General features: G+C 45.7%; 1 protein-coding gene across 1 annotated transcript; it reads left to right on the top strand.

Moving 5' to 3' along the window:
* The first annotated feature begins 45 nt into the window (after positions 1-45).
* CPA4 (carboxypeptidase A4) lies at positions 46-27,997 on the top strand. Its single transcript, XM_023544626.2, has 11 exons — positions 46-113; positions 6,141-6,222; positions 6,647-6,781; positions 7,852-7,950; positions 11,306-11,407; positions 16,195-16,299; positions 16,867-16,977; positions 18,194-18,284; positions 20,332-20,531; positions 22,028-22,112; positions 27,710-27,997. Exons 1-11 carry the CDS (start codon positions 46-48, stop codon positions 27,895-27,897), a joined length of 1,266 nt encoding a protein of 421 aa, XP_023400394.2. The 3' UTR covers positions 27,898-27,997.

The following is a 27,997-nucleotide window of genomic DNA, read 5'->3' as shown; positions in this document are numbered from 1 at the left end:
AAATACTGCTTGACTCAGCCAGTGTGTGATTGATACTCCTGGGACATGAGGTGGATACTTGTCTTTGGGGCCCTTATTGGACCCAGCATCTGCAGCCGAGAGAAGTTTTTTGGGTAAGTTTTTTTTGGACTTATTTGATTAGTTCAGAAACATGGGAAACAAATGAAATTGAAAATGAACAGCTGGTTATCCCTCGAACCGTATGGTGTTGGGGAAAGAAGACCTTGGCTTCTGACCCCACTCAGCCACTGCATCCTCTTAGACAAGTTACTTTTCTTCTCTGAGGCGTGATTTCCTCATCTGTGAAGTTAGGACAATGTGATCTCCATGGTCCCTTCCCAGCTCTCTAGCCTCCTGCCAATTTGTCGTCTTCTTCCTAGTTCTTATTTGTATAGTTGCAGGCATCATCTGCTTTTTTCCTCCTACGTGACTAATTGCCAGAAATCGTTTCTAATTTCTGCCATACTGAAGGGAAAACCTGAATCTCAGACTCTTGGTTTCACCTCTCTGTTAACTGTGAGGGCGTTTAACGGGTGCTTTTTGTTTGGCTTTGGGGATTTGGGATTTGATTGGTCTTACCTCACCCCAGCGTTGAAAATTGACGTGCAAGGACACACCGGTACGTTGTGTGTGTGTGCACACTTGCTCAACACGCTCCACACAGAATGCTTTGAAGTATGCAGAGGAGAGGACACTCAGGAGGTGGGACAGATGAAAGGATGCCACGGTGCCCTGCTAGAAGATGGAATTATAATAACTCATTACCACGTAATACTTTGCCATTTGCAAAAAGCTTTCATGTACATTATCTTTTGGATCACACAACAACCCTGCCAGGCAGGGGTGTTATTTTCCTCAATTTAAACATGAAAAAAGTCAGCCTCAGAAAGGCCACTTAGCTGGTAAACAGGGGAGCTGGAACTCAGAATGCAAAACAAGATTCCATAACCTTATGCTGGAACACAAGTTACCCTCCACAAAGAGTCCTGTATCTCACAGATCTAACTGTGGTTGTTAGCTTACTCTCTATTATCACTATCAGGCTAAAGGGACTTTGTGGTCCTTTATTCAGGTAATGACTTATATGGGATTGAGCAATTTTTATGGTGATGACTTCTGAACACACCTGTGTCTCTATTCAAATAGCTCGGAGGGGTTAGGTGTAGCAGGTGGCCTGAGAAGAAGATTTTTCCATTGGCAGCCCAGCAGGAGGTGTGTAATAGCTACCCTCGCTGCCATGTGGGTTGATGTACAGAGCTGTCAGGCGCCCACTGTGGCTCTTCATGTGCCTGAAAAACCTCTGTTTCTCAGGACATAGGCCTCTCTTACAAAGCGCAGACACCTGGCCCTGAGACAGCTGGGCTGGGCCTGGAACGTTCACCGCCATTCTGCATGGATGGGGCTGGCGCCTGAGCTAATCGCGGTTGGTTTTAACCAAGAGTGTCGTCCTCTTCCCAGAATCTGTTTTCTTCTCACAGTAGGGAACCCATAAAGGTTGTGGAATCCTTCTTGGGGCCCACAGATATGTCCCCGACACCTGGCTCAATAAACATTTAGAGCAAGGGGAAGCTGGCCTTCCCCTTGGGTGGCTGGTGGGGAAGCCAGGACTTAGATTGGCTTTGAGGGGTGGAATGGCAATTGAGATGAAGATGGGGGTTTCTCCTCACCAACCAGTCTTCCTTCCACCCAACTTGTACACCTCCCCAGTCTCTCTTGCTCAGCTGGTGTATTCTGACCTGGTCCTCAGTCACCTGAAGGATGGATGGTGGCCAGGTGCCTAGAGGTGGGGAGCAGGCAGAGGGCAGGAAGTAGTTACGGAACTGGATGTAGCCTCAGCAGCACCTGGGAGATGTTTCAGAGTTGTGTGAGACCATCTCAGTACTTAGGGTGGCTGCTAAGCCTGGCTGAGTATGCAGGTGAGAAAGAGACAAAGAATAGGTAAGAAAGACCCAAAGAACATCACCCTTGGCCGCCTGCTTGGTACAAGGGAGTGATAGAAGCTCAGTCACCAGGTGATTATTGACTATCCAGAACATGGGACAAGTATGAGGGTGAGTGAGAGGGTCTCACCAACCATTACGTTGGCACAGCTGGACGGCACTGGGTACAGAAGAGGGAAAGACTTAAGAAAAGCCGTAAGAACACCCATAGAGCAGAGAGCAGGAGGGGTGGACATGGCTACCTGCAAATCCCAACATGCTCCCCAGCCCCCTAGGCCAGTCTTCCATCTTCAGAAAGGACCTAAGGTCTACAGTGCATTGCCAGACAGTGGAGACAGACTGTGCTCAACCATCCACACTCATGACCTGCGCAGGCATTTTTGAAACAGGGATAAGGCCAATGAAGGCAAGAAAAAGGCTGCCCTTCCTATGGCACCCCACTTATTTTCTCTCCACTTTCAGGTATTGATGTGCTTATGTTCATAGGGATAATGGTAGATCTTTCCCCCAATTGGTAGACCATCTGAAGACAGTATCTAAGTCTGCCTCAGCAGAGAAAGCTTCATGGATGATGGGAGTTAAGTCGTAAAGACTGGATGGGAGATTGCCAGGCAGATAAGGAGAAGAGATGGGCAGGCAGGCAGGCAGAGGGAACAAGCACGTGCAAAGGCATTTGTTGTTGTTGTCTTGTGCCATCGAGTCGATTCTGACTCATGGCAACCTTGTATGTTACAGAGTAGAACTGTTCCAAAGGGTTTCTGAGGTTGTAATCTTTGCAGAAATAGATCTCCAGGCCTTTTCTTGAATGGTGCCACTGGGTGGGCTCAAACTGCCAACCTTTTGGTTACCAGTTGAGCACAAACCATTTTTGTCACCCACAAGTTGTGCAGAGGCATAGGAGGGCAAAAGTACATGGTGATGTGGGAGTCTCAGGAGGCTGGAGCTAAGAGGGTGTAGAGGAGAGAGGTGGACGAGGGGCAGAGGCACCAGCCTTTGCATTTTGCCCTTCTGTGCATTACGCGTGTTTCTTTAGCGTCTGTATCTTGACTGATGACAGCATGATGAAATGCGTAGTGGATTTAATTACCATCTGGGCCAGCTAGAGTCACAGATTTCGCTGTGTTGCATTGCTGCGGTCTGCGCTCCAGAGTATGCATATTCTAGTATGAAGTCTTCACCTCGGGAAATGCAAAATACGTTATCTAGGTGGATGTGCAGCAGGGTTTTCATATTCCAAAGAACTTATTGTTACGTTCCTCTCTTTTTTCTTCCTGTTCCTTCTCCCTCCCTTCTTTTTTTGTTATAGTTCTGGGCAGTGTTGTATTTTACAAATGCCTATTCTGTACATATGGGGTTGCCATGAGTCAGAATTGACTCTGTGACAACCGACAACCTCAACAAGAATTTTGCTGGTGGAGATGTCAAGTCACAGACTCTTTCTAGAATGCCCATTTTTTAAATAGTAGTAAAATAAAATAATTTTTTTTTTTATTTTATGCAACATAAAATTCATCATTTTAACCATTTTTGCAGGTACAATTCAGTGGCATTAAGAACATTCACAATGTTGTGTACCCATCACTACTATCCATTTCCAGATCTTTCGCATCACTCCAAACGGAAACTCTGTGGCCATGAAACAATAATCCCCCATTTCTCCTCCTCCAAGCCCCTGGTAACCTCTGTTGTACTTTCTGTCTCTATGAACTTGCCTATTCTAGATTTCTCATCTAAATGGGATCATTCAATATTTGCCCTTTTGTGTCTGGCTTATTTCACTTAGCCTAATGTTTTCAAGGTCCATGTTGTAGCATGTATCAGAACTTTATACCTTTTTATGGCTGTATAGTATTCCATTGTATGTATATACCTCACCACCCGTCTGTCAGTTTGTTGTATTGTAGCTTGTGTGTTAATATGATGTGGAATCTACACCACTGGTATTTCGAATATCAGCAGAGTCACCCACGGTGGACAGGTTTAAGCAGAGCTTTCAGACTCAGACAGACTAGGGAGAAAGGCCTGGTGATCTACTTTTGAAAATTAGGCAATGAAAATCTTAGGGATCACAACAGAACATTGTCTGATACGGTGCTAGAAGATGAGCCCCGTAGGTTGGAAAGCACTCAAAATACACAGTGTCCACAACAATGGACTCAAGTATACCAGCAATCATGAAGATGGAACTGGACCAGGCATTTTGTTCTGTTGTATGTGGGGTCACCATGAGCCAGGGTCAACTCAACAGCCACAACAGTGTATAGTCCACATTTTGTGTATCTATTCATCCATTGATGGATGTTTGGGTTGTTACTGCCTTTTGTCAATATTGTCAATAATGCTGCAGTGAATATTGGTGTACGCATAGCAGTTTGAGTCTGGATTGCTCATCTTTAATACACTCCTTTTTCTGAATTGTTGGGTGTAGGTTGTGACAGAGCATGAGTTTGGATAACTGGCCTTGGTGTTCAGTCAGGAATGAGAGATTCCCTCTGTTTTCAACCTGTCCGTCTTTTGTGAAGCTGCTTGCTTATGTCAGGGAATGGTAGTCTGGTCCGTCATCTACCATACCCTGGTCCCACAGTCCCAGGGCTGTGGTCAAGCTCTGGACAAGCCTATTGGGTGTAGACTGAGGCCTGCCCAGCCAGTGGTTTCTCCAAGACGCCTCCGCAGCTCTCAGAGGATGCAGATGGGCTACCCGCTTGCAGGACCTTATGGAGACAATGAGTCGTTCAAGGGAAACTTTAGCCCTGGTAGCTCCTCTAGACCTGCTATCTGTAATGGCAGCAGCTCTGCAGTAGACCTGGCCTGCCTCCTTGGGGCTGGCTTGGACCTCCCCCTCAAGCAGAAAAAAATAAAAAAAACAAACCCAATGAGTCGATTCCGATTCATAGCAACCCTATAGGACAGAGTAGAACTGCCCCATAGGGTTTCCAATGAGCAGCTGGTAGATTTGAACTGCTGACTTTTTGCTTAGCAGCCAAGCAACCACTGCACCACCAAGTCTTCCCCAGAGCCCCCAAATCCTTCCAGAACAAAGTTAGGCCCTGAGGCCTATCTGGATGGAGCCAGTTTTTTGACAGGGAGAGAGAGGCTGAGCTGCCACGTGAGGCTGCATGGTTAGTTCCTGGTGACAGACCCATTTTCTCTGTCAACAGGTCCTTCAGCCCACAGCCCTCTCTAGCCGCTCTTCCTGCGTTCATTCGTGTCAAAGTGATGACGCATGTGACAGCGTCGAGTGCGGATTCATTCGGGCTGTCACCTAGCAACGGCCTAATGGATCCCCTGGCTCCCTGAGCAGGCGTGGAACACAAAGGCAGCTTTTCAGGCTCGGCCTTCTCCCACCCACACCCAGGCTTTGGGGGCCTCTTCCCCTGTTGCTGAATGGCGTGTATACCAAACAAGTGCAGGACAAACAGCAAAGGCAGGTCTGGCCGGGGGAGGTCCCCTCAGGCCCTCTCAGGGTGCTGTAGGGAGAATCTGTCACAGGTGCCCGGCATCAGTACCCTTGGGCAATATTCACGGCCCTATGTAATCCACATTTGTATAGAATTCTGGAGCCGAAGGGATTGAGGGCTCCCCTCCCCTAGTGCCCCCCCATCTCTGCTCTCTTCTAACAGGAGAGTAGCTAAACCTCCAAGGGTACAGGCTCTGTTCTCTCCCCTAGCCCCTCCCAGCCTGGTGATTCCGCCAACATTTCAGCCCTGGCCCCTGACATTGACGAAGTGCTTCTTTATGTCTTGAGTTAGCTTTGCGTGTGACTCAGGAACATTCCTTTCTGGAAAATATATATGTTTTTCATTATAAAGTAATATGACCACATTACAGAACACAGATACAAGGGGGAAAAAAAGAGTAAGTCATCCATAATCCCATGACCCGAACATAAGCACTGTCAGCATTTGGTATATTTCCGTTGTCTGTTTTTCTTCCAGTGCATCTGCTTTTTCCATACTTGTAATCATGGCATACATACAATTTCGTGTCCTGCTCTTTCACTTAATATTTCCCTTAAAGTTATACCATAAGTGCTTTTTCATATTTGCCACGTAGTCTTATTTTTAATGGCTATATGTTATAACCAAAGACCAGACTATTTCCTCTTATTCAGCCCAGTTATGTCTGGGGTAGTAGGTTTGGGCTTATTTGCCAGCTGCAAGCTCACCATTATTTTCTGCTTCCTTTTTCTTCCCCCTCCAGGGACCAAGTTTTTAGGATCAATGTCAGAAATGAAGACAAGATCGACAAACTGACTCGGCTAGTGAATTCGAACAACTTTATGGTACCTTCTTCTTCTTAGTCCTCTTGGGCATCTTCTGACTTTGGTGGGAGAAGACTTCCGTGCCACCGGCATTGTGATCATGATTATGCCTGAAGATTTTCTGTGCATAATACTGTATTAGTCAGTATGCCATTTACATGTTGAGACAGTCATGGGGGAGAGGTGTGGTTGGTCAGCAGTGCTGTCCTGGAGATGGGAGGCATAAGTCGTGGGCTCCATCCTGCTGTCTGACATGGGCTTATTGGTTCTTGGACTGAACTGGGCAGGACTGGCCAGATACAATATGAAATGGGCAGAGTTTGCTCTTGGACAGCCAACCCATCAGGGATCACCCTGTCATTTGGCAGTGGTTCTAGAAGAATAAGCTCATTGTGCCTTTTACCTGAACTGTCCTTTACCCTGTTTTTGTTTCTCTTCTGTTCAGCTCAACTTCTGGAACACTCCCTCCACCTTTGGTCATCCTGTGGATGTCCTGGTCCCGTCTGTCAGTCTGCTGCCACTCAAATCCTTCCTAAAGTCCCAGGGCATAGAGTACTCAGTGATGATTGAAGACCTGCAGGTGGGTAGGCCAGGACCCCTCACTGGTCTTTCAGCCAATCCAAAGTGTATTTGAGAGACTTTCAAGTTCTGGTCCAACCCTTCTGCATTTTACAGCTGAAAAAAACTGAGGTATCTGAAAGTAAATCAGTGACGTGTTCGAGGAACAACATGTTTTAGTAGAAAGGGCATACATAGGTTATGAAAACATACTAATCTGGATCCAAACCCTGATTTTGCTAACTACTAGCTATGTGACTTCGGACAAACTATTAACCTCTTGAGCCTCAGTTTTCTTCATCAGTAAAATGGTAACAGTGACACCTACTTCGCAGGATTATTGAGACGATTAAGTGATTAGAATGTTGAACAGTGTCTGGTATATCATAGATGCCCCACAGATATTGTTTTCTCCCTCTTCTTATCTGAAGTCAGGGGGAGGAGCAGAGTAGGGAGAGGGTGTGGGAGACCAGTCATAAAATGCACCCTCTGAGAAAGGGGGATGTTACCAACAGCCCCCAGCAGAGGGAACATCACCGTCCAAGCCAGATACTGGCCTCATGTCCTATATCTGAACAGCAGGGCAGTGTCATGTTCTCTCCCTCACCGAGGTGGGTTATGGACTAATTGGTGATTTGGCTCGGAGTTTCCTGATGGCGTGAGCAGCTGTGAGCTTATTAATCATCTTCATATGTCACAGACATCTGCCAGGAACCTTCAAAGTATGAGTGGTTATAAGAATTTCTTTGTTTCTGAATGGTTTCCCAAGTGGTGTACTTCAGAGGCACTGGATACCAGATGCGGGCTGATGTCTAGAGAATTCGTAGTGTAGAATAACCAAATAGCACATATGTTGCTTCCAGGGAGTAAGTGGATTTTGAATGGGGTGATGTAAGTTGGGTACCAAGAAGTAAGATTTTTATAAATATATGGAAGAAATCTGACCCCTTTTAAACTTTGATATTTGTGCTGCTTGATATGTGTACTGACGGTGCCGCCATTTTGGTCAGCCCACACTCTAGGAGATGGTAGAAAAAACAGGAAACTCTATCTCCACGGGCCACTCTCACAAAGTTGCCGTGCCTGTTTTAGTCCCTTTTAGATGATGAAGATGACGAAATGCAACACAATGAAAGGAAAGAACGGAGTGGTGATAATTTCAACTATGGGGCCTACCATTCTCTGTCAGCGGTAAGTGCTTCAGAGTAGGTTATCAAGTTTATCTGCCTCCTGCGTTTGTACAGCCCCTCTCCTTACCTCTAGGAGATACTACTGTTTGGCACAATATCATTCCATGCTAAGTCTTGGGTAGTTTGACTCCCACCAGCACCTAAGAGCACAGTGATTGGGGCAGATTAACCAGGAAGCACAATACGCACAGGTTTACAGTAAGCAAGGTATGCAGGGGCTTACAGCAAGCAAGGTACACACGGGTTTACAGTAAGCAAGGTATGCATGGGCCTACAGTAAGCAAGGTACACATGGGCCTACAGTAAGCAGGTACACATGGGCCTACAGTAAGCAGGTACACATGGGCTTAATTGTGTTTACTTACTAATCTGTATTGCACAGTTTCACATGGGTTTGTGGTGAAAACTGGTGAAATTGTGCACTGTAGATTAGTAAGTAGGCACAGATAAGCCTGTGCGTTCCTTGCTTATTGGGTAATCCGTCCCTGGTGACACACAAACTGGACACTTCTCCAACATGTGTCCTTCATTTCTTAAGCAACCCCTTAAAGGAAGCCATGAAATAATTGCAATCATTTCCAGTCCTTGTAATTCAACCTTCTTATACCCACCACCATCTATTTTATTCACTCAGGATAAAATGTTAGTTATTCCAGGCAGCTAGACAAGTGGTTACTTCCAAGGTTAACCAAATATTTCCATTCATTTATCACAACCACTTACAACGTGTATTTGTTCCATAATGTGTTTTGGTTCTGTGTTTAGTTAGAAACCACTTTACATAGATGACTGACTGACTTTCAAGGTAAGTCAACCCTTCAAATGAAAAGCTTGAAGCAGAGTCATTTAATATGATATTGTGCTGGAACTGTGACACACACCTCATAGCTCTCTTATGTCCCCCACTGTCTTCTCCATTAGTCTGTGAACTCTCCAGAGCTCAGGAACACATCCCAGACCTAAGCTGGTATTATCCTGAATATACCTTAATACATGAGGCTCTTTATATACAGAGATGGTGTTCCTATATCCTTTTCTTAAGGCAATATACTTTAAGCTGTTTTTTTTCTAGATGAGGTTGTTTCAAAGGTTGACCAACTGTTTCCACTCCTTTCCCATGGTTATTGGAAGTTTTGTTTATTGTGCATACTTCCAACTGCACTGCCCCTTGATCTCTCTTGTGACCAGTGACACACATCTGCAGAACAGCTGGATGAAGTTAGGAGTTCAGTCTGGGGCCATGGACAAAAGCAGAGTGAATGGGCCCACACAGGAATCAAGCCCATGATGTGTGCCTCATTAACATGGAGCACTCCCCAGCTGAGCTAACCAGTCACAAAGGGCACCAAAGACTCAGGAAGGCCCATCCCCTCACCTGCCTGCTCCTGGAGCCTCACTTTCTTATCAGACACTCACTTCTGGTTCTCTGGCTTTCGGTGCCCATTGCAATCTCTTTTATAGCTTTCTCTCATTTCATGTGAGGCCTTTTGCTGTGCATTTTGGAGTCTTGTCTCTCTCCTAGCTTGATCATGTTCAGTGCTTTCTGAAAACAACTTCCAGGCACTCGGGCTTTCTTAGTTCTTTCATGGGAATTTCAGTTTATCTTTGCCAGGGTTTCTGGATATAGACTTTTTGGGGTGGTTGCTGTGATTGTTGTTATTTTTATTAGTTTCTTGTTTCCCCTGGTGCTGGCAGTGTGAATGTGAGCCCACTTCTGGACACAGTATGATGCTTTAACTTTTCCTGGCTGACCCTCTTTTCTCTCATGGCTCAGGGAGGCATCCTACTTTTGCTTCACTTTCTAGGGTCAGTGGGTAGAGTTTTCCAGGCCCCCTTCATGGCTGGAACTGCCAATTCCCAGCTCTTGCTTTTGTGTAAGGAGCTCAGTTGCAGCTCTTGCCCCACACTGGGTCCAATGTCCCTTACTCCTATTCCTGAGGCAGAAAGATGGCCTTGCGGCTTCATCTCTCGCCCTCCCCTCTGGCACCTACATGTGCTGCTTTTTTTATTTTAAACTCGATTGTGCATTTGAAACATTGTGATTGTATATTATCTGGCTTGCCTGTGTGTTTGGGAGGGTTTCCTGCTTCTGTTCAGTCTGCCATATTGACTGCAAGTCTGATAAAGCCTTACATTTGATTTTATTCTATATTGACTGCACATTTTCCTCCTCTATATAGCTGCTTCTTCCAGTTTTAAGGACTAAATATGTATGTTTATTTCCATTTCCTGCTGTTGACCCTCAAAAGGCTTGAGCAACTAAGATGGGTGAATACTTTTTTTTTTTTTTTCCCTGAAAGCAAATGAAAGCTTTCTTAGCCACTGTTCACAGTTTTTCCCTTGCTCTCATAAAGCCTTTCGAGAAATTTCCTTACTGGGGTACCTCTACTGCAGGGTATAAGCAGGATGGTCCATTGGGATGGAGGAAGAAACGGTTACAAGTTCTATCTATATTTGTACAGGTATTTATCTTTATTATGAACTCAACCTTTTTATTTCTATTTTTTGTGCATAATATATATATTATATATATGTGCATATATACATGTATAAAGAGACAGAGAGAAAATCCCTGGGTGGCACAAACAGTTAAGCACTGGATTACTAGCCAAAAGGTTGGCAGTTTGAACCCACCCAGAGGTGCCGTGGAAGACAGGCCTGTCGATCTGCTTCTGAAAAGTCACAGCCTTGAAAACCGTATGGAACAGTTCTACTCTGTACACATGGGTTGCCATGAGTCAGAATCGACTTGATGGCAACTAACAGCTATATGTATGTCTGTCTTTATCTATCTATCTATATAAAAAAACCAAACCCATTACTGTCGAGTTGATTCCAACTCATAGCAACCCTATAGAACAGAGGGTTTCCAAGGAGCAGCTGGTGAGGTTGGACATTTTGGTTCGCAAGGGAGCTCTTAACCACTGTGCCACGAGGGTTCCATCTATATACAAAAAATATATATATAGTGCATGTTAATTTTTTTTTATCTGATGGAGAAAATGATGAAAAACTTGAGAGAGTATTGCTTTCAAGAACCTTGGCTAAGTGGGGCTGTAGTTGTTATTCAGTCTCTTGAGGTGCAGAGGACCGCAGCTGTTGGAGGAATATTTGCATAAATCTCTCTAGTTTAGAGGACTACAATTTTGTGGGCGAATAAAATGTGTAATTCTCTAGAAAATTGTAAAGGACTCTTTAGGTAGTTTCCCTAGAATAAGGATTCCATGCTGATGATATTGTCAACCCCAAGGCTAGGGAAGAAATCACTAAGACCGACAAGATAAAAGTTCATAAGCACCCACTCAGAGCTGAACAGATTTTTTTAAATACCCTTGGGTTCGCTTTTTCCACCTCAGATTTACCGCGAGATGGCCAGCATGGCTGCAGATTTCCCTGACTTTGTGAGCAGGCTGAAGATCGGACATTCGTTTGAGAACCGGCCACTGTATGTATTGAAGGTGAGGCCCCAGGCACTTCCAGGATCCAGGCCTCAGGCCTCTGAAGGAGGCAGCTTGTCAGGATCTCCCTGGTGTCAGGGAGGAGAGCAAGGTTGGAAGACATCTTACCCAGGTTAGGATTTGGTCTGACTGAGTCCCCTCCTTTTGCCTTTCGTGTGGAGAGTTAGAATGAGCACACCCCCTACTAAGAGTTGACTGAAAGGCAAGATCAGTGGAGAGGGATGAGTATCCCAGAAAGCTCTCAGATGGACCACAGTATTTCCCTTCATTCCCATCTTCTTTAAATAGCAAGACAAACTGGAATAGTTCTACAAACTCTACTCTGCTTTTAGGGGTGGTTACTGGAAAAGCCCCCCACGCATCTGTCAGTTTGTTGTCCTGGGGGGCTTGTTTGTTGCTGTGATGCTGGAAGCTATGCCACAGGTATTCAAATGCCAGCAGGGTCACCCATGGCAGACAGGTTTCAGCTGAGCTTCCAGACTAAGGCAGACGAGGAAGAGGGACCCAGTGGCCTACTTCTGAAAAGAATTAGCCAGTGAAAATTTTATGAATAGTGGTGGAACATTGTCTGATATAATATAATGTCGGAAGATGAGTCCCTCAGGTAGGAAAGGACTCAAAAGATGACTGGGGAAGAGCTGCCTCCTCAAAGTGGAGTCGACCTTAATGACATGGATGGAGTTGAGCTTTTGGGACCTTTGTTTGCTGATGTGGCATGACTCAAAACGAGAAGAAACAGCTGCAAGCATCCATTAATAATCAGAACCTGGAATGTATGAAGTATGAATCTAGGAAAATTGGAAATCTTCAAAAATGATATCCTAGGCATTGGTGAGCTGAAATGGACTGGTATTGGTCATTCTGAATCAGACAATCATACGGTCTACTATGCCACGAATGACAACTTGAAGAGGAATGGCATTGCATTCATCATCAAAAAGAACATTTCAAGATCTATCCTGAAGTACAACGCTTTCAGTGATAGGATAATATCCATATGCCTACAAGGAAGACTAGTTAATACAATTTTTATTCAAATTTACTCACCAACCGATAAGGCCAAAGATGAAGAAATTGAAGATTTTTACCAACTTCTGCAGTCTGAAATTGATCGAACATGCAATCAGTATGCACTGATAATTACTGCTGATTGGAATTCATAAGTTGGAAACAAAGAAGAAGGATTGGTACCTGGAAAATATGGCCTTGGTGATAGAAACAGTACCGGAGACAGCATGATAGACTTTTGCAAGATCAGTGACTTCTTCATTGCAAATACCACAGCGAGTATACATATGAACCCAGATGGAGTACAAAGGAATAAAATCAACTACATCTGTGGAAAGAGACAATGGAAAAGCTCAATATAATCAGTCAGAACAAGGCTAGGGGCCGACTGCGGATCAGACCATCAATTACTCATATGCAGGTTCAAGCTGAAACTGAAAAAATTAGAACAAGTCCACAAGAGCCAAAGTATGACCTTTAGTATATTAGAGACCATCTTAAGAATAGATTTGATGTGTTGAACACTAATGACCGAAGATGGGATGAGTTGTAGAATGACATCAAAGACATCACACATAAAGAAAGCAAGAGGTCATTAAAAAGACAGGAAAGAAAAAAAAGACCAAAATGGATGTCAGAAGAGACTCTGAAACTTGCTCTTGAATGTTGAGTAGCTAAAGCAAGAGGAAAAAATGATGAAGTAAAAGAACTGAATAGAAGATTTCAAAGGGCGGCTCGAGAAGACAAAGTAAAGTATTATGATGACATGTGCAAAGACCTAGAGATAGAAAACCAGAAGGGAAGAACATGCTCAGCATTTCTCAAGCTGGAAGAACTGAAGAAAAAATTCAAGCCTCGAGTTGCAATACTGAAGGATTCTACGGGGAAGATATTAAACAATGCAGGAAGCATCAAAGGAAGTTAGAAGGACTACACAGTCTTGATACCAAAAAGAATTGGTCAACATTCAGCCATTTCAGGAGTTAACATATGATCAGGGACCAATTGTACTGAAGGTTAGTCCAAGCTTCACTGAAGACATTGTCAAAAAACAAGCCTCCAGGAATTGACGGAATGCTAATTGAGATGTTTCAACAAATGGATGTAGCATTGGAAGTGCTCACTTGTCTATGCCAAGAAATTTGGAAGACAGCTACCTGGCTAACCGACTGGAAAAGATCCATATTTATGCCTATTCCCAATAAAAGTGATCCAATGGAATGCAGAAATTATTGAACAATATCATTAATATCTCATGCAAGCAAAGTTTTTCTGGAGATCATTCAAAAGTGGCTACAGCAGTGTATTGACAGGGAACTGCCAGAAATTCAAGCCAGATTTAGAAAGGACATGGAGCCAGGGACATGATTGCTGATGTCAGATGGATCCTGGCTGAAAGCAGGGAATACCAGAAAGATGTCTACCTGTGTTTTATTTACTATGCAAAGGCATTCGACTGTGTGGATCATAGCAAATTATGGATAACATTGTGGAGAATGGGAATTCTGGAACATTTAATTGTGCTCAGGAGGAGTCTGTACGTGGATCAAGAGGCAGTCGTTCAAACAGAACAAGGGGATACTACGTGGTTTAAAGTCAGGAAAGGTATGTGTCAGGGTTGTACTCTTTCACCATACCTATTCAATCTGTCTGCTGAGCAAATAATCTGAGAAGCTGGACTACATCAGGATTGGAGGAAGACTCATGAACGATCTGTGTTATGCAGATGACACAGCCTTGCTTGCTGAAAGTGATGAGGACTTAAGCTCTTACTGATGAAGCTCAAAGACCACAGCCTTCAGTATGGATTACACCTCAACAGACAGAACACAAAAATCCTCACAACTGGACCAATAAGCAATATCATGACAAAGGGAGAAAAAATTGAGGTTGTCAAGGATTTCATTTTATTTAGATCCGCAATCAACACTCATGGAAGCAGCAGTCAAGAAATCAAAAGACGCATTGCATTGGGCAAATCTGCTGCAAAAGACCCTTTAAAGTGTTGGAAAGCAAAGACATCAGCCTGAGGACTAAGGTGCGCCTGACTCAAGCCATGATGTTTTCAGTTGCTCATAGGCATGCCAAAGCTGGATGATGAATAAGGCGGACCGAAGAATTGACACCTTTGAATTGTGGTGTTGACAAAGATTATTGTGTATACCATGGACTGCCAAAAGAACTAACAAATCTGTCTTGGAAGTACAACCAGAAAACTCCTCAGAAGGAAGGATGGTGAGACTTCGTCTCACATACTTTGGACATGTTATCGGGAGGGATCAGTCCCTGGAGAAGGACATCATGCTTGGTAAAGTAGAGGGTCGGCGGAAAGGAGGAAGACCCTCAACGAGATGGATTGACACAGTGGCTGCAAAAAAATGGACTCAAGCATAACAACAATTGTGAGGATGGTGCAGGACTGGGCAGTGTTTCGTTCTGTTGTGCATGGGGTCACTATGAGTCGGAACCGACTCGATGGCACCTAACAACAACACCGGAAAAGCAGAGTCCCTAGGTGACGCAAACAGTTAATGCACTTGGCTACTAACTGAAAGATTGGTGGTTCGAGTCCACCCAGAAGTGCCTTGGAAGAAAGGTCTGGTGACCTACTTCCAAAATCTCACAGCCACTGAAAACCCTGGGGCAAGCAGTCCTACCGGGAAGCACGTGGAATCTCCATGAGTCAGAGTTGGCTTGATGGTAACTGGTTTGGTTTCAAAAACAAAAAACCTGTTGCCGTCGGGTCGATTCCGACTCGTAGCAACCCTATGGAACAGAGTAGAACTGCCCGACAGGACTTCCAAGGAGCGGGTGGTGGATTCGAACTGTTGACGTTTTGGTTAGCAACCAAAACTCACTGTAGCTCTTAACCACTGTGTTACCAGCCTCCGGTTTGGTTTGGCTTATTGGAAAAACAACCTCGGATGCTAATTTTAGCCTATGGGCCCTTGGCTGCACAAAGCCTAATTTCCAGATATTTCTAACAGATTCAGGTTATATTGGCAAAGGAGATAGAGAACAATGATCATTATATAAGTTATAGCGAAACCTGTGAGAGCCGGAACTCAACAGGACTGTCTTGCTTTTGTGGGTCTTATAAATTTTCCGTCTTTGATAGGGTGCAGTCTTACCACTTTACTATTGCTCTTTTTAGTGGAGAATATTTGAGTTTTCCTTCTCCCGACAGGTTTCTGCCTTACACAGGTTCTGGCTTTCACTGGTTTTACTGTATGTAAATAATCCAGTCCAATGAGTGACAAGAAATTTGGAGATACCAACCATCGGACAACTAACTGATGGTGCGAACAATTTGCCAAACCCTTAGAATCCTCTAAGCCCAGAAGAACACAGACTTACAGCAATCAGCAAATTTCCAGTGAGAGGGTATGTGCCACTGAGCTGGTCGCTGTAAAATAATTGCATTTAGACTGATGGAGACCCTGGCTTCGATAGCTCCAAGCTCTGACCATGGCAAAGGCAGGAGACAGAGTCCATTAATGCCATTGACAAAGAGACGTATTATCGCTAATCACAGTGTCATTACAGTCCACAATAGCGTTTGTTTTCCTTCCACGGGTGCTTGCAATGGGAGATGCTCCAGCTGCCTGGAGCTGGGGCTCAGCCCCACCAAACAATTGAGCAGCCCAATGAATAGATGGTGCCCTCCAGAACACTTGGTTTCTGAATGGTCTTAAATGGATTAAATGAAAAGGAGTGCGATGGGAGAGGGAGGTGGAGACGCGGCCTGGCGGTCACTTCTGCCCTTTTTCCTGCCACAGTTCAGCACTGGAGCGGGTGAGCGGCGGCCGGCCATCTGGCTGAATGCAGGCATCCATTCCCGAGAGTGGATCTCCCAGGCCACAGGCATCTGGACGGCGAGGAAGGTCATGCCTCCTGGGATTAGCCAGGAGTTCTGGTGGGCCTGGGGTTCCCCCGCAGCGTCCCACATGGCTGGGTGTAGGGGACGAGGTGCTCGGTCCAGGTGCAGTAGGCCGGGACCCTTTCAGCTCAGCAATAGGGAATAAGATTCCTAAAGGTCCCTGGGTAGTACAAACAGTTTGTGCTTGACAACTAACCAGAAGCTTGGTGGTTTGAATCCATCCAGCAGCACTGTGGAAGAAAAGCCTGGCGATCTACTTTCATAAAGATTACAGCCAAGAAAACCCTATGTATCAGTTCTACTCTTGTAACACATGGGGTTGCCATGAATTGGAATCAACTCGACGGCGCCCCTACTCCGGAAGGAACGACTAGCCTGGGCCCCAGGACTGACTGAGGGAGATGTCACTCATGCAGCTGTGTTCCACGCAGGGAGTGATGGTTCAGAGGGTTTGGCAGAGAGCTGGGAGGGAGGCAGCGAGGCTCCCAGGGTGCTGTTCTCAGAGCTGGGCATCTGGGGGGTGGGGGAGGTGCATAGACAAGGCATAGCTGACAAGCCTGTCCGTGCTCAGATTGTATCTGACTACAAGAAGGACCCAGCCGTCACCTCCATCCTGGAGAAAATGGACATTTTCTTGCTGCCCGTGGCCAATCCCGATGGATATGTATACACTCAGACCAAAGTGAGTCAACCCAACTGGGCTGGGCGTGAACTTAAGGCTCTTGATGAATATCTTGCTTTGTCCCTAAGCAGCATTATGACCCAGGAGAATATTTCCACGGATAAGCTCGTCATCAGTTTCCTTGGGATTTCATTTGCCAGTCATTCTCACAGTTGGGAATCACCAGGAAATCATTTTTCTTAGCGAGAATAAAGCGTAATGAACCCCCTTGACACCATCTTAGACCCACCCAGTATCCAGTGCCGTCTAGTCGATTCCGACTCATAGCGACCCTATAGGACAGAGTAGAACTGCCCTATAGAGTTTCCAATGGAGCGCCTGGCGGATTCGAACTGCCAACCCTTAGGTTAGCAGCCTTAGCACTTAACCACTACACCACCAGACAGTTATCCACATTTTCCCAATATTCTTTCAGTCCATTTCCCGCTCCCACATTTTTTTCTTGAAGTATTTTAAAGCAAACCCAGACATCATGTTATCCCACCCAAGAATACTTTGGTATGCATCTCTACCTTAAGGAAAAAAAAAAAAAAAAAAGACATCTCACCACTATCAGCTTTAAAACAGAGCCAGTTCTTTAATGTTGTCTAATAACACCAGTTGTCTTAAAAATGTCTTTTAAGAGGCAGTTTGTTCCAGTCAGGATACAAACAAGGTCTGTGCACTGCATTTGGTTGGTCTGTCTCTGAAGTCTCTCTTATTCTACCAAAGGCCTTCCTTCCCATGCCGTTTCCAAAAGCCCCTCATTTGCTAGAGAAACCAAGTGATTTGCCCTACAGAATGTCTCATGTTTGGAATTTGGCCACTGGCTGCTTTGTGCCATTTAATCTCCTTATCACCTTATTTCCTATAACAGGAGGTCACATCTGGAGGCTGCATTTGATTCGGGTTCAGTTTTTTCAGCAAGAATGAAATTGGAGCTCTGCCTCCCTGATGATGGAAGCACATGATGTCTGTCTAAAACCAAGAATTGGTCGATGGGTTTAGGTGGTGTCAGCCTGGTCCTGGCATTTTGAATTCTCATCAGGGAGTTTTGGGGTATGCCTCTCTTAGCACCAGAGACGGCTACCCCTCCTCTCTCTGGGGGTGAAAGGAGACTGCTCAGTGCATCCTCGGGCATCCAGAGCCCCAGCAGCTTGCCTGTCCAGTGCTCTTTCCATTGTGGACCCCTCTCAAGCACCCTGACCGATCTCTGAATGTTTCATGGATTTTTCAGAACCGGTTCTGGAGGAAGACACGGTCCCGAAATCCTGGAAGCAACTGCATTGGTGCCGACCCAAACAGAAATTGGAATGCCAGTTTTGCAGGTAGGAGGGAGGACTGTTCTCAAATCCTGCTACCACTGGAGTAGCCTGTTCTACTAGGACCCTGAGCTCCAGTGAGGAACCAGCTTCCAGTCTAGCTCCATTGCTGATTCATTCAGAGACTTTGGGGGGAACTGGTTTGATTTTTTTATCTTATTTTTCTAATTTTGAAAGGGAATAATTGAGGAATTCCTGCCCTTCTGAGAGAATGGTGGCCAGAGCCTCTTTGCATTGGGATTACAATGTACACTAATGTTTATGGTCTTCCTGGGTGGAGCAAATGGTTAATGTACTTGGCTGCTAACTGAAAGGTTGGAGGGTTGAGTCAACTCAGAGACACCTTGAAAGAAAGGCCTGGCAATCTATTTCTGAAAAGTCAGCTATTGAAACCTTAGTTATCTAGTGCTGCTATAACAGAAATACCACAAGTGGATGACTTTAACAAACAGAAATTTATCTTCTCACAGTTCAGGAGGCTAGAAGTCTGAATTCAGAGCACCAGCCCTAGAGGAAGGCTTACTTTCTCTAGTCTCTGGAGGAAGGTGCTTGTCTCTTCAGCTTCTGCTTCTTGGCTCCTTGGAGATCTCCATGTGTCTTGGCATCTATCTTACCCCATCTCTCCTCCTTTCAATTGCTTGTTTAATCTCTTTTTATATCTCAAAAGACACACCCCACATTAACCCTGTTTCATTAAAGTAAAAAAGACAACCCATTCCCAAATGGGATTATAACCACCCTAGGCTAGGATTTACAACACACATTTTTGGGGGACACAATTCAATTCATAACAAAAGCATAGTTCTACCCTGACACACGTGGGGTTGCAATGAGTTGAAGTCAATGGCACCTTTTTTTTTTCCCCTAATCTTTTATAACCCACTGTTGTAGTCTTAGATGTACAAACTCCAGGGCCTTCTTTATTCCCTGGCCATATCACCTTCTCCTGGGCAAGTTGCTGTGGGGGGTGGGGGGTTGGGGCGTGGGGGGCTGGGTAGGGGGCTCCTGGAAGCAACTTCAAAGAGAACAGAACAGTTCCCACTGTTAGGGCGTCAGGTCGTGTCATGAAGATCAAAGTCCAGCAGTTTACCCTTCGATGTGTGAATATGTATGAACGTTGGCAACTTAACGTTATGGAAAGAGAATGAGAGTTAGAGACCTGAGTTCTGAGTTCCAGCTGTTTAAAGACCACACCCCTACAAAAGTGCCTGCGACTTTCTCATATCTTATCTTATTTATTTCTTATTTATTCTTCTTTCGTGAATGAATTACATTATCAGAAATAAAAACATGGTGGTCAGAAACAATCTCAAGATCATATGGCTCCAAACCTACCTTCCAATGCCAAATGCATGTAGTTCTCCTTCACTACTTGTCAGCAGCACGATGTTTTGTTTCTGTTGCCTTCTTCTCATACTTGCCTACAAATACCACAAAAACCAGTGAGGGGAAAACGTTGTGACTGAGGGGAAGGAGCTGATACAAATGTGGGAACTGAGGGCATCCAAGCGAGGCCAGCTAGTCCTTCTGCTGGATACCGGATACCTTGGGGAGCTGTATTGTGAAGTAATACAGAAGACAGTATTTCTAAATACATGTCAAATAATCAAGAGATTTCAGCCACAACAATAGATTATTTTTGGCAGCACTTGGCTGTTAGGATCTGAACCAAGAAAATGAGTTGACGCTAGGATAAATGGAGTCATTTTCACTATTAATTGGTATTCATATTAACTATCTAGAATACTTAATTACAACTCATTGTCAAGTACGATATTAATTATTCATAACAGCTGTTATTGGTGCAAGAGAAGGTCAACGTTATCCATTTAAAGGAGTCATAGCAGTTTTTCCTCTTAGCTCTAGCATAGCAATACCCCAGCAGCCCCCTCTTGTGCCCTGCCCCCTATATAGCACCACCCGGCAGGTTCTCAGGAGGGCCTAGCAGTGGCCTGCCCATTGCTGATACCTCCGTAGCCCTCCTCTTAATTGAGTGTCTTGCATCCGTTTCCTTGGCCTATGGGTTGATGTTTCTTCTTGGGCTCACCCACAGGAGAGGGATCCAGTGACAACCCATGCTCTGAAGTGTACCATGGGCCCCATGCCAATTCAGAAGTGGAGGTGAAATCGGTGGTAAATTTCATCCAAGAACATGGGAATTTCAAATGCTTCATTGACCTGCACAGCTATTCACAGCTGCTGATGTACCCATATGGGTACACGGTCAGCAAGGCCCCAGATGCTGAGGAGCTGGTAAGTGGCTTCCTTCCACCCAAACCCAGCCTGCCTTACCCTCCAGGTGTTGCCAAAGTGGTCGGTCTACATCTTCATAGAGAAAGTCAGAAGCCCGGGGTTGGTTCATTAAGGGTCCTGTCTTCTCTCCCTGAGTGGTGCAAACGACTAAGCACTCAGCTGCTAACTGAAAGGTGGGAGGTTTGAGTCTATTCGGAGGCATCTCAGGAGAAAGGCCTGGATATCTACTTCTGAAAAATCAGCTGTTGAAAACCATATGGAGCACAGTTCTACTCTGACACACATGGGGTCTCTGTGAGTTGAAATTGACTCAGTGAATGGCATCTGGTTTTGATTCTTCTCTCCCTGCTCTTTGGAAAGTGCCATCAGGCTTCCTGGGGACAGGAAGAAGATGGTGTTCTTCATTTCTGTGTCTGCTGTGAGTTCCACGAGCCACACCTGCCTACCTGCCTTTCCTTCTCGCTTGTTTGTCTGACTGAAACATATCGAGGGCCCACTGCTCGGCAATGCACTGGGCAGGGGGAGATGTTCCTTGTTCCTGTTGAGGAGGGTGTGAGGAGGGCACTCTGTGTCAGTTACAGAGATGCGCCCCAGGACGCAGAGAGGCACTTGGGGTGGAGTAGGGATCACATTTGCAGGGTGACGACAGCCACTGCCTCTGTGCCAGTCGGCTTGAGTGCACCCCTCTGCTCAAGGCCCCATAGGCCCATGAACCTCTAAGTAGATACACGCCGACCCAGGGCTCATGGCTAGGTGTGGACTCAATTAGGCCTCCACTGGTCTTCTTCAGCAGGTGCCTGAGCAGGGCACATCCATATGGGGTGGCCCTGCTTCCACCTCTACTTTGGAATACCCACCTCTTAGATGGTTTCCTCTTGAATGTACATGACCTTCTCTCATGTCATGGACAGGACATTCCCCTCCGTCAGGGCAGGTGGAGGTGATGGTGCCTTTGTCATATTCTTAATGGGTTGGGTAGCAGCCCTGCAGATCTTTGGAGAGCTTGAACACAGCTCTTCCAATCTGAGTCTGCAATACTCACGCTTGCCGAGTACTTACCGCCATCTTGCACCTCTCTTTACCCTTCTCCACTACTTTCCTCAAACTGGAAGTGAAGAACTGAGCTTGTGGCAGGAGAGGGAGTTGAAGGAAGCAGCCGATGTCCCTCATTTATAATCAGGCTTGAGCCCTGGTGGTGCAGTGGTTAAGAGTTCAGCTGCTAACCAAAAGGTCATCGGTTTGAACCCACCAGCCACTCCTTGGAAACCCTATAGGGCAGTTCTACTCTGTCCTGTAGGGTTGCTATGAGTTGGAATCGACTTGACAGTACTGGGGTTTTTGGTTGACGGGGCTCTGGTTGGGTGGGAAAGAAGAAACCAGAAGGGAAAATTGGGAAGGGTGCAGAGACTCTTCCAAACCATCACAGTACAGAGCAGCGAAGGAATGTCGGGCTAACAGGATCCATTCTTTCTCACTCTGCTGATTCTCTCTCTCAGGATGAGGTGGCGAGGCGTGCAGCCAAAGCTCTGGCTTCCTTGTCGGGCACTCAGTACCAAGTGGGTCCCATCTGCACCACTGTCTGTAAGTACTTGCTGTCCTGATTAGTTACTTAGAAAATGCTTGAGGGGGATCTCGAAATGGAGTGGGAGAGAGCTGCCAGCTGGACTTCCTGTGATTGTTTTTGTTGTTAGTAATAGATGGAATTTACGTCAAGCCTGCGTTACAGTGGCCTCTGCAGTGGTCTTCGTCACGATTACCACCACTATTATTCTGTTTACCTCTTGCCCAGGAGGAGTTCAGTCCTCCAGCATAGTAGAGTCTGCATTCTTTACCTGGCATTAAAGATCCTGACGTAGTTTACCAAAATGTCCTCAAGCCCATTCCATTTTCAGAGGAAACTCAGCTTTGGATTGGCAGACAGATGGGGGTAGGGCTGGAGGAGTAGGAGAGATGGCCTCACCTTTTATCAAAAATGAACAAGTGTTGGAGCAGAAAGAGCTGGGGTGGGGGCCCCCAACATGGGTTAGCATCAAGCCAAAAAAACCCCCCAAAACTCCCAAATCTACCAAGTCCCCAAACCTGGGCTAGAGGCTCATTACCACAAGCTCACTTTGAGGAAAGAGGTGCCTTTGTTTTGGTTTCTCGCAGAGATGTTTCATCCAGCTGTTTGAACCAGTTCATTCCGGTTCGAACCCCTGCTGAGAATTTGCGTTTCCACCCCAGGTATATTGAATCAGAACCTATTTTAATAAGATCTCCAGTGATTCTTATGTATAACTTCCTGGGAACTTGTTAGAAACGCAAATTATCAGCAGGGGTTTGAGCCAGAACAAAACTGGTTTGAAGCCCTGATTTCATCTCAGCGATTTGGTCAGTTCCTGCTGAGATCCTTCCAGGTCTCTTCTTTTGTGAGTCTGTCTTGAAATGTTCCCTTTGGAAAAAATGCAGCAATTCTCCACAAGCCCAGCTGTAAATGGGAATACAAACATGAACATAGGAACAGGAAGCACAGCTCTGATTTCTTTCAAGCTGTTGTTAGCTTCCTTCAAGTTGACCCCTGACTCATGGGGACCCCACACACAGTGGGATGGGGCTGTTGTGATCCATAGGGTTTTCATTGGCTGGTTTTTGGAAGCAGATCACCAGGCCTTTCTTCCTAGTCCGTTTTAGTCTGGAAGCTCCACTGAAACCTGTTCAGCATCATAGCAACATGCAAGCCTCCAAGGACAGACAGGTGGTGACTGAGCATGGGGCGCATTGGCTGGGAATTAAACCTGGGTCTCCTGGGTGAAGGGCAAGAGTTCTACCACTGAAGCACCTCTTCCCTCCTTTTTCAAGCTAGTGCCTTCTTTTCTCTTCTTGTGCCTCCTCCTCCAACTGTTTTCCAACAGTTATTCCACCCTCAGAGCCCCTGCAAACTTGCTGACATTTATTTTCTCTTCGATTCTTGAGCTCACTTGCCCACCCTACCTGCTTCACCTCCCTAGCCGTTCCCTTCAGGGGTCCATCCCACCCGGCCCTCCTCTCCACTCTGATCTCCTCACTCTTGTCTGTGTTTCCTATGCCACCAGGCTGCATGAAGCCATTAGCATGATGTTGGTGTTTGTGTCGCTAATTGCAGCAACAGCCATTAATTATTCATGGTTTATTATTATTGTTGTTGTTAAATGGAGCTCTCCAGAGAACACGTCAGGGGGGTTTCTCCACCCTCTGCTTAATTAGTCAGAACTTAGACAGGGACTAAAGAACTCTATAGGGCAGTTCTACTATGTCCTATAGGGTCGCTATGAGTCAGAATTGACTCGAAGGCACTGGGGTTTTTTAAAGAGTGTTAAGAGCCTCGTGCAAGCCCTCAGAGGAGGAGGTCTTCTTGAAAGATCTTTGTGGGTCACTAGGGTCCAGGCTTTGGGGCCAAACACCAGTTTAAGTAAGGGCCTTGTCCTCCCTCATCAAAGACATTCTCCCCAGCGAAAAAGCTCAGAGATGCTTACCAGATTCCACCGACAGAAGAAGAGGGAGGGTCTCCGGAGGATTGTCTGGGATACAGAAAACTCCTTACCGCTTTCAAAAGTCCCTCCTTTGTGTTCTTTGTGGACTGTCTGCCCTCCTTGCTTCCCAAAAAAGTCATCAGTGTTTGCCCAACAGTACTCTCTCTAACCCCCTGCGTCATGGTCTGTGCTACATAAATAATTGATGTTTTTCCCTTCAAGTACTGGAACTTTTCCTGTATTAACCATTTTAAATGAAAATAATTCTAACATGGGTTTCATACTTTCCTGCCTTCTTCAACAGCATGTAGAAGAGATTTGAGCCCCTTTCTTCATGAGCAAGTGGTCTGCTGAGCATCCATTATTACATATCTATGATATCCTGAAGACCTACTGTGCCCTATGGGATTGTTCTCTCCCTGTGCTAAGTGGCCACAGCCTCTTTTGCTTTTTTAAATCTTATCTCTGCTTTGAAAGTATTTATGTCTTCTTCCTCATGTCAGGCTTGAACTGCTGTCAGGCCAACTAACTACCTCTAGCAGTCCTTTCCCCACCTCTTCACTGATTCGGACCTACGGAGGGCTTGGAAACAAGTTCTTTGGGCTTGTTTGACTTGTGGATAAATCGTGAATATAAATATACATATATATTTTAAATTGCGCTTTAGGTGAAGGTTTGCAGAGCAAATGAGTTTCTCATTAAACAATTAATAACATTGTTTTGTGACATTAGTTGCCAGTCCCATGACATGTGAATACTCTCTCCTTTTAGGCCTTGAGTTCCCCATTACCAGTTTCCTGTCCCCTCCTGTCTTCTTGTTCTTGCCCCTGGGCTGGTGTGCTCATTTAGTTTTATGGGCCTGTCTAATCTGTGGTTGAAGGGTGAACCTCAGGAGCAATGTCGGTACTGAGGTAAAAGGGTGTCCGGGGGCCATACTCTCGGGGCTTCTCCAGTCTCCGTCAGACCGGTAAGCCTGGTCTTTTGTGTGTGTGTGTGAGTTAGAATTTTGTTTTCCACTTTTCTCCACCTCTGTCCAGGACCTTCTATTATGATCCTTGTCGGAGCAGTCAGTGGCGTGGTAGCCAGGCATCATCTAGTCGTGCTGGACTCAGTTTGGTGGAGGCTGGGATACTTGTGGTCGGTTAGTCTAAATCGTGAATATTAAGCATGTTCATGGCAGCATTATTTAGAGTAGCAAAAGGCTGGTAAGAATCTAAATGCCCATCAGTAGAGTGCTTAATAAATAGATCTGGCGCGTTCATACAGACGGAACATTCTACGCTGATAGGGAAAAACCTTCAGTTGTGAACTGAAAAATGCTGCATGCACAACGGTGTTTATAGTATGTTCCTGCTTGTGTTTAAAGAAGGAATAGGTGGGTTTGAGCAGGGGGGCAAGTAGAGTGAAGTTCATGAACTCGGCCGCTTTGACAGCTCAGCAGAGGCCTTTTTGCCTCCTGCCTCAATCTTAGGTGTATTCTGAAATACTTGAGCTTGCCATAGAAATAAACCCTAGAACCTTCTGGCGCCATTATCTGTTGTTTATTTGGCATTTTCTCAGGATAGAGAAAGGCTATGGCCTGAGAGTCACGCAGGGATTGTGGAGAGTATAGGAAAGCCAGTTCCGTACCCTCGGGGAGCACGTAACCTCACAGGAAGCAACATTTATAGAAAACCCACAGCCGTTTCATGAGAAACGACCCTTAGGAACAATGGAAAAGCAAACCCACTTTAGTCTAGTCAATTCTGACTCATAGTGACCCTATAGGACAGGGTTGCCAAGGCTGTAATCTTTATGGAAGCAGACTGCTACATCTTTCTCCCGCGGAGCAGCTGGTGGGTTTGAACTATTGACCTTTTGGTTAGCAGCCCAAGGCTTAACCACTGTGCCACCAGGGCTAAGCAAAGGGACCCATATTTTCATTTAACAGAAATGTAATATATCAAATGGTCCTAGAGTAAGCTGAGGGAAGCATAGGCTTTGCGATCAAATGGGCCTGGGTTTAAATTCCAGCTCTGCCACTTACCATCTCTTTTTCCTTAGGTAAATTACCCATTCTGAGCCTGGACTTCCTCATCCGTTTAACAAGGACAATAATACCTACCTCACTGAGTTTTTAAAGATTAAATGAGATCATAAATGTAAAGTTTCTAATATAATGACTGACTCGTGGTAGATGCTTAATAAATGATAGATGCTGTTGGCATCATGGAGACTGGGTGGCGCAGTGGTTAAGCATTCAGCTGCTAACCAAGAGGTCAGCCATTCAGATCCACCAACCGCTCCTTGGAAACCCTATGGGGCAGTTCTACTCTGTCCTATAGATACACTATGAGTCAGAATCAACTTAATGGCAGTGGGTTTTACAGGTATTGGCATCATTATTTTATTATTCAATATCATCTACACTTTGCGCTTTTAGCCAATTTCTGCTCTAATAGAGTTTGACTGAAGTCCTGGTGGTGCAATGGTTAAGCACTCAGCTGCTAACTGAAAGGTTGGCAGTTCGAACCTACCCAGAGACTCTTCGGGAGAAAGACTTAGCAATCTGCTTCCATAAGGATGACAGAGTAGAACTGTCCTGTGAGGTTTCCAATGAGCATCTGGTGGATTCGAACTGCTGACTTTTTGATTAGCAGCCAAGCTCCTAACGACTGTGCCACAAGGGCTCCATAAAGATGACAGACAAGAAAACCATATGGGGCAGTTCTGCTCTGTCACATGGGGTCGCTGTAAGTTGAAATTGACTCCACGGCACCTAACAACAACAACAACAGAGCTTGACTGGGTAGAAGCAGAAAAACAGGCCTCTTGCCTTCCCCAAGGCTTTTGGCAAAAGGAAGTCCCAAGGGCTGTGCTTCCTTTTCTCCACGTATCAGTTATCTATTGCTACATAAAAAATTACCCCAAAGCTTAGCAGTTTAAATAGCAGACATTCATTTCCTCACATTGTTTCTGTGGGTCAGGAATTCAGGAGCAGCTTAGCTGGGAGGCCCTGGCTCTGGGCTTCTCACAAAATTTTAGTCAAGATGTCTCCCAGGGCTATAGTCATCAGTCATCCAAAAGCTTGACTGGGACTGGAGGCTCTCCTTCCAAGGTGGCCCATTCAGATACCTGGCGTGTCAGTGCTGGTGATCGACAGGGTGCCTCAGTTCTTCCCCACGTGTGCTCTTCATAGGACTAGTTGAGTGGCCTTACAATTCGACAGTTGTCTTCCCCCACAGTGAATGATCCAAGAGAGAGCAAGGCAGACACGGCACTATCTTCTATGACCTAGCTTTGGAAGTCACACGCCTTCATTTTGGCAACATCCTGTTAGTTACAACATCCTGTTAGGTTAGGTCAGCCCTACTCAGTGTAGAAGGCCCGCACCAGAGCGTAAGGCTGGGAGCCAAAAATCACTGGGGCCATCTTGGAAGCAGCCTACCACACTCCCTGTAGATTGGTTTTCAGTGACCTGCAGGTGTCTCTACAGTGAATTACTGCCAAGGTGGGAATGAGCATTTAAAGTCTCTTGTTGGATGCTGGTGAAGACTGGATCAGGTTCAGGTTTATGCGTTATAGGCTTGATGACTTGTAGCAAGGACTCTGGATCCCTAAGGAACCTCCAGCAGGCAGAGCTTCTGGCCCCTCCCCACCTAACCCTGAAGGGAACCAGGCTTCAAAGGTGTTCTCTCTTCTAACTTACAGACCCAGCTAGCGGGAGCAGCACCGACTGGGCATACGATAACGGCATCAAGTATGCCTTCGCATTCGAGTTGAGAGATACTGGGCGTTATGGCTTCCTGCTGCCAGCCAACCAAATCATCTCCACTGCAGAGGAGACCTGGCTGGGTTTGAAGGTCATCATGGAGCATGTGCGGAACCACCTCTACTAGACCAGGACCACCACTCGCTTACATATAATTATACCCACAGGTGCGCACACGCAGCAACCTTAGTTAAAGAGGCTAATTCCTCCACTTTAGACTCAGGGCT

The sequence above is a fragment of the Loxodonta africana genome, chromosome 8 (assembly GCF_030014295.1).
Source record: "Loxodonta africana isolate mLoxAfr1 chromosome 8, mLoxAfr1.hap2, whole genome shotgun sequence".
Classification (NCBI taxonomy): Eukaryota; Metazoa; Chordata; class Mammalia; order Proboscidea; family Elephantidae; genus Loxodonta; species Loxodonta africana.
This window is presented reverse-complemented; position numbering and strand designations above follow the sequence as displayed.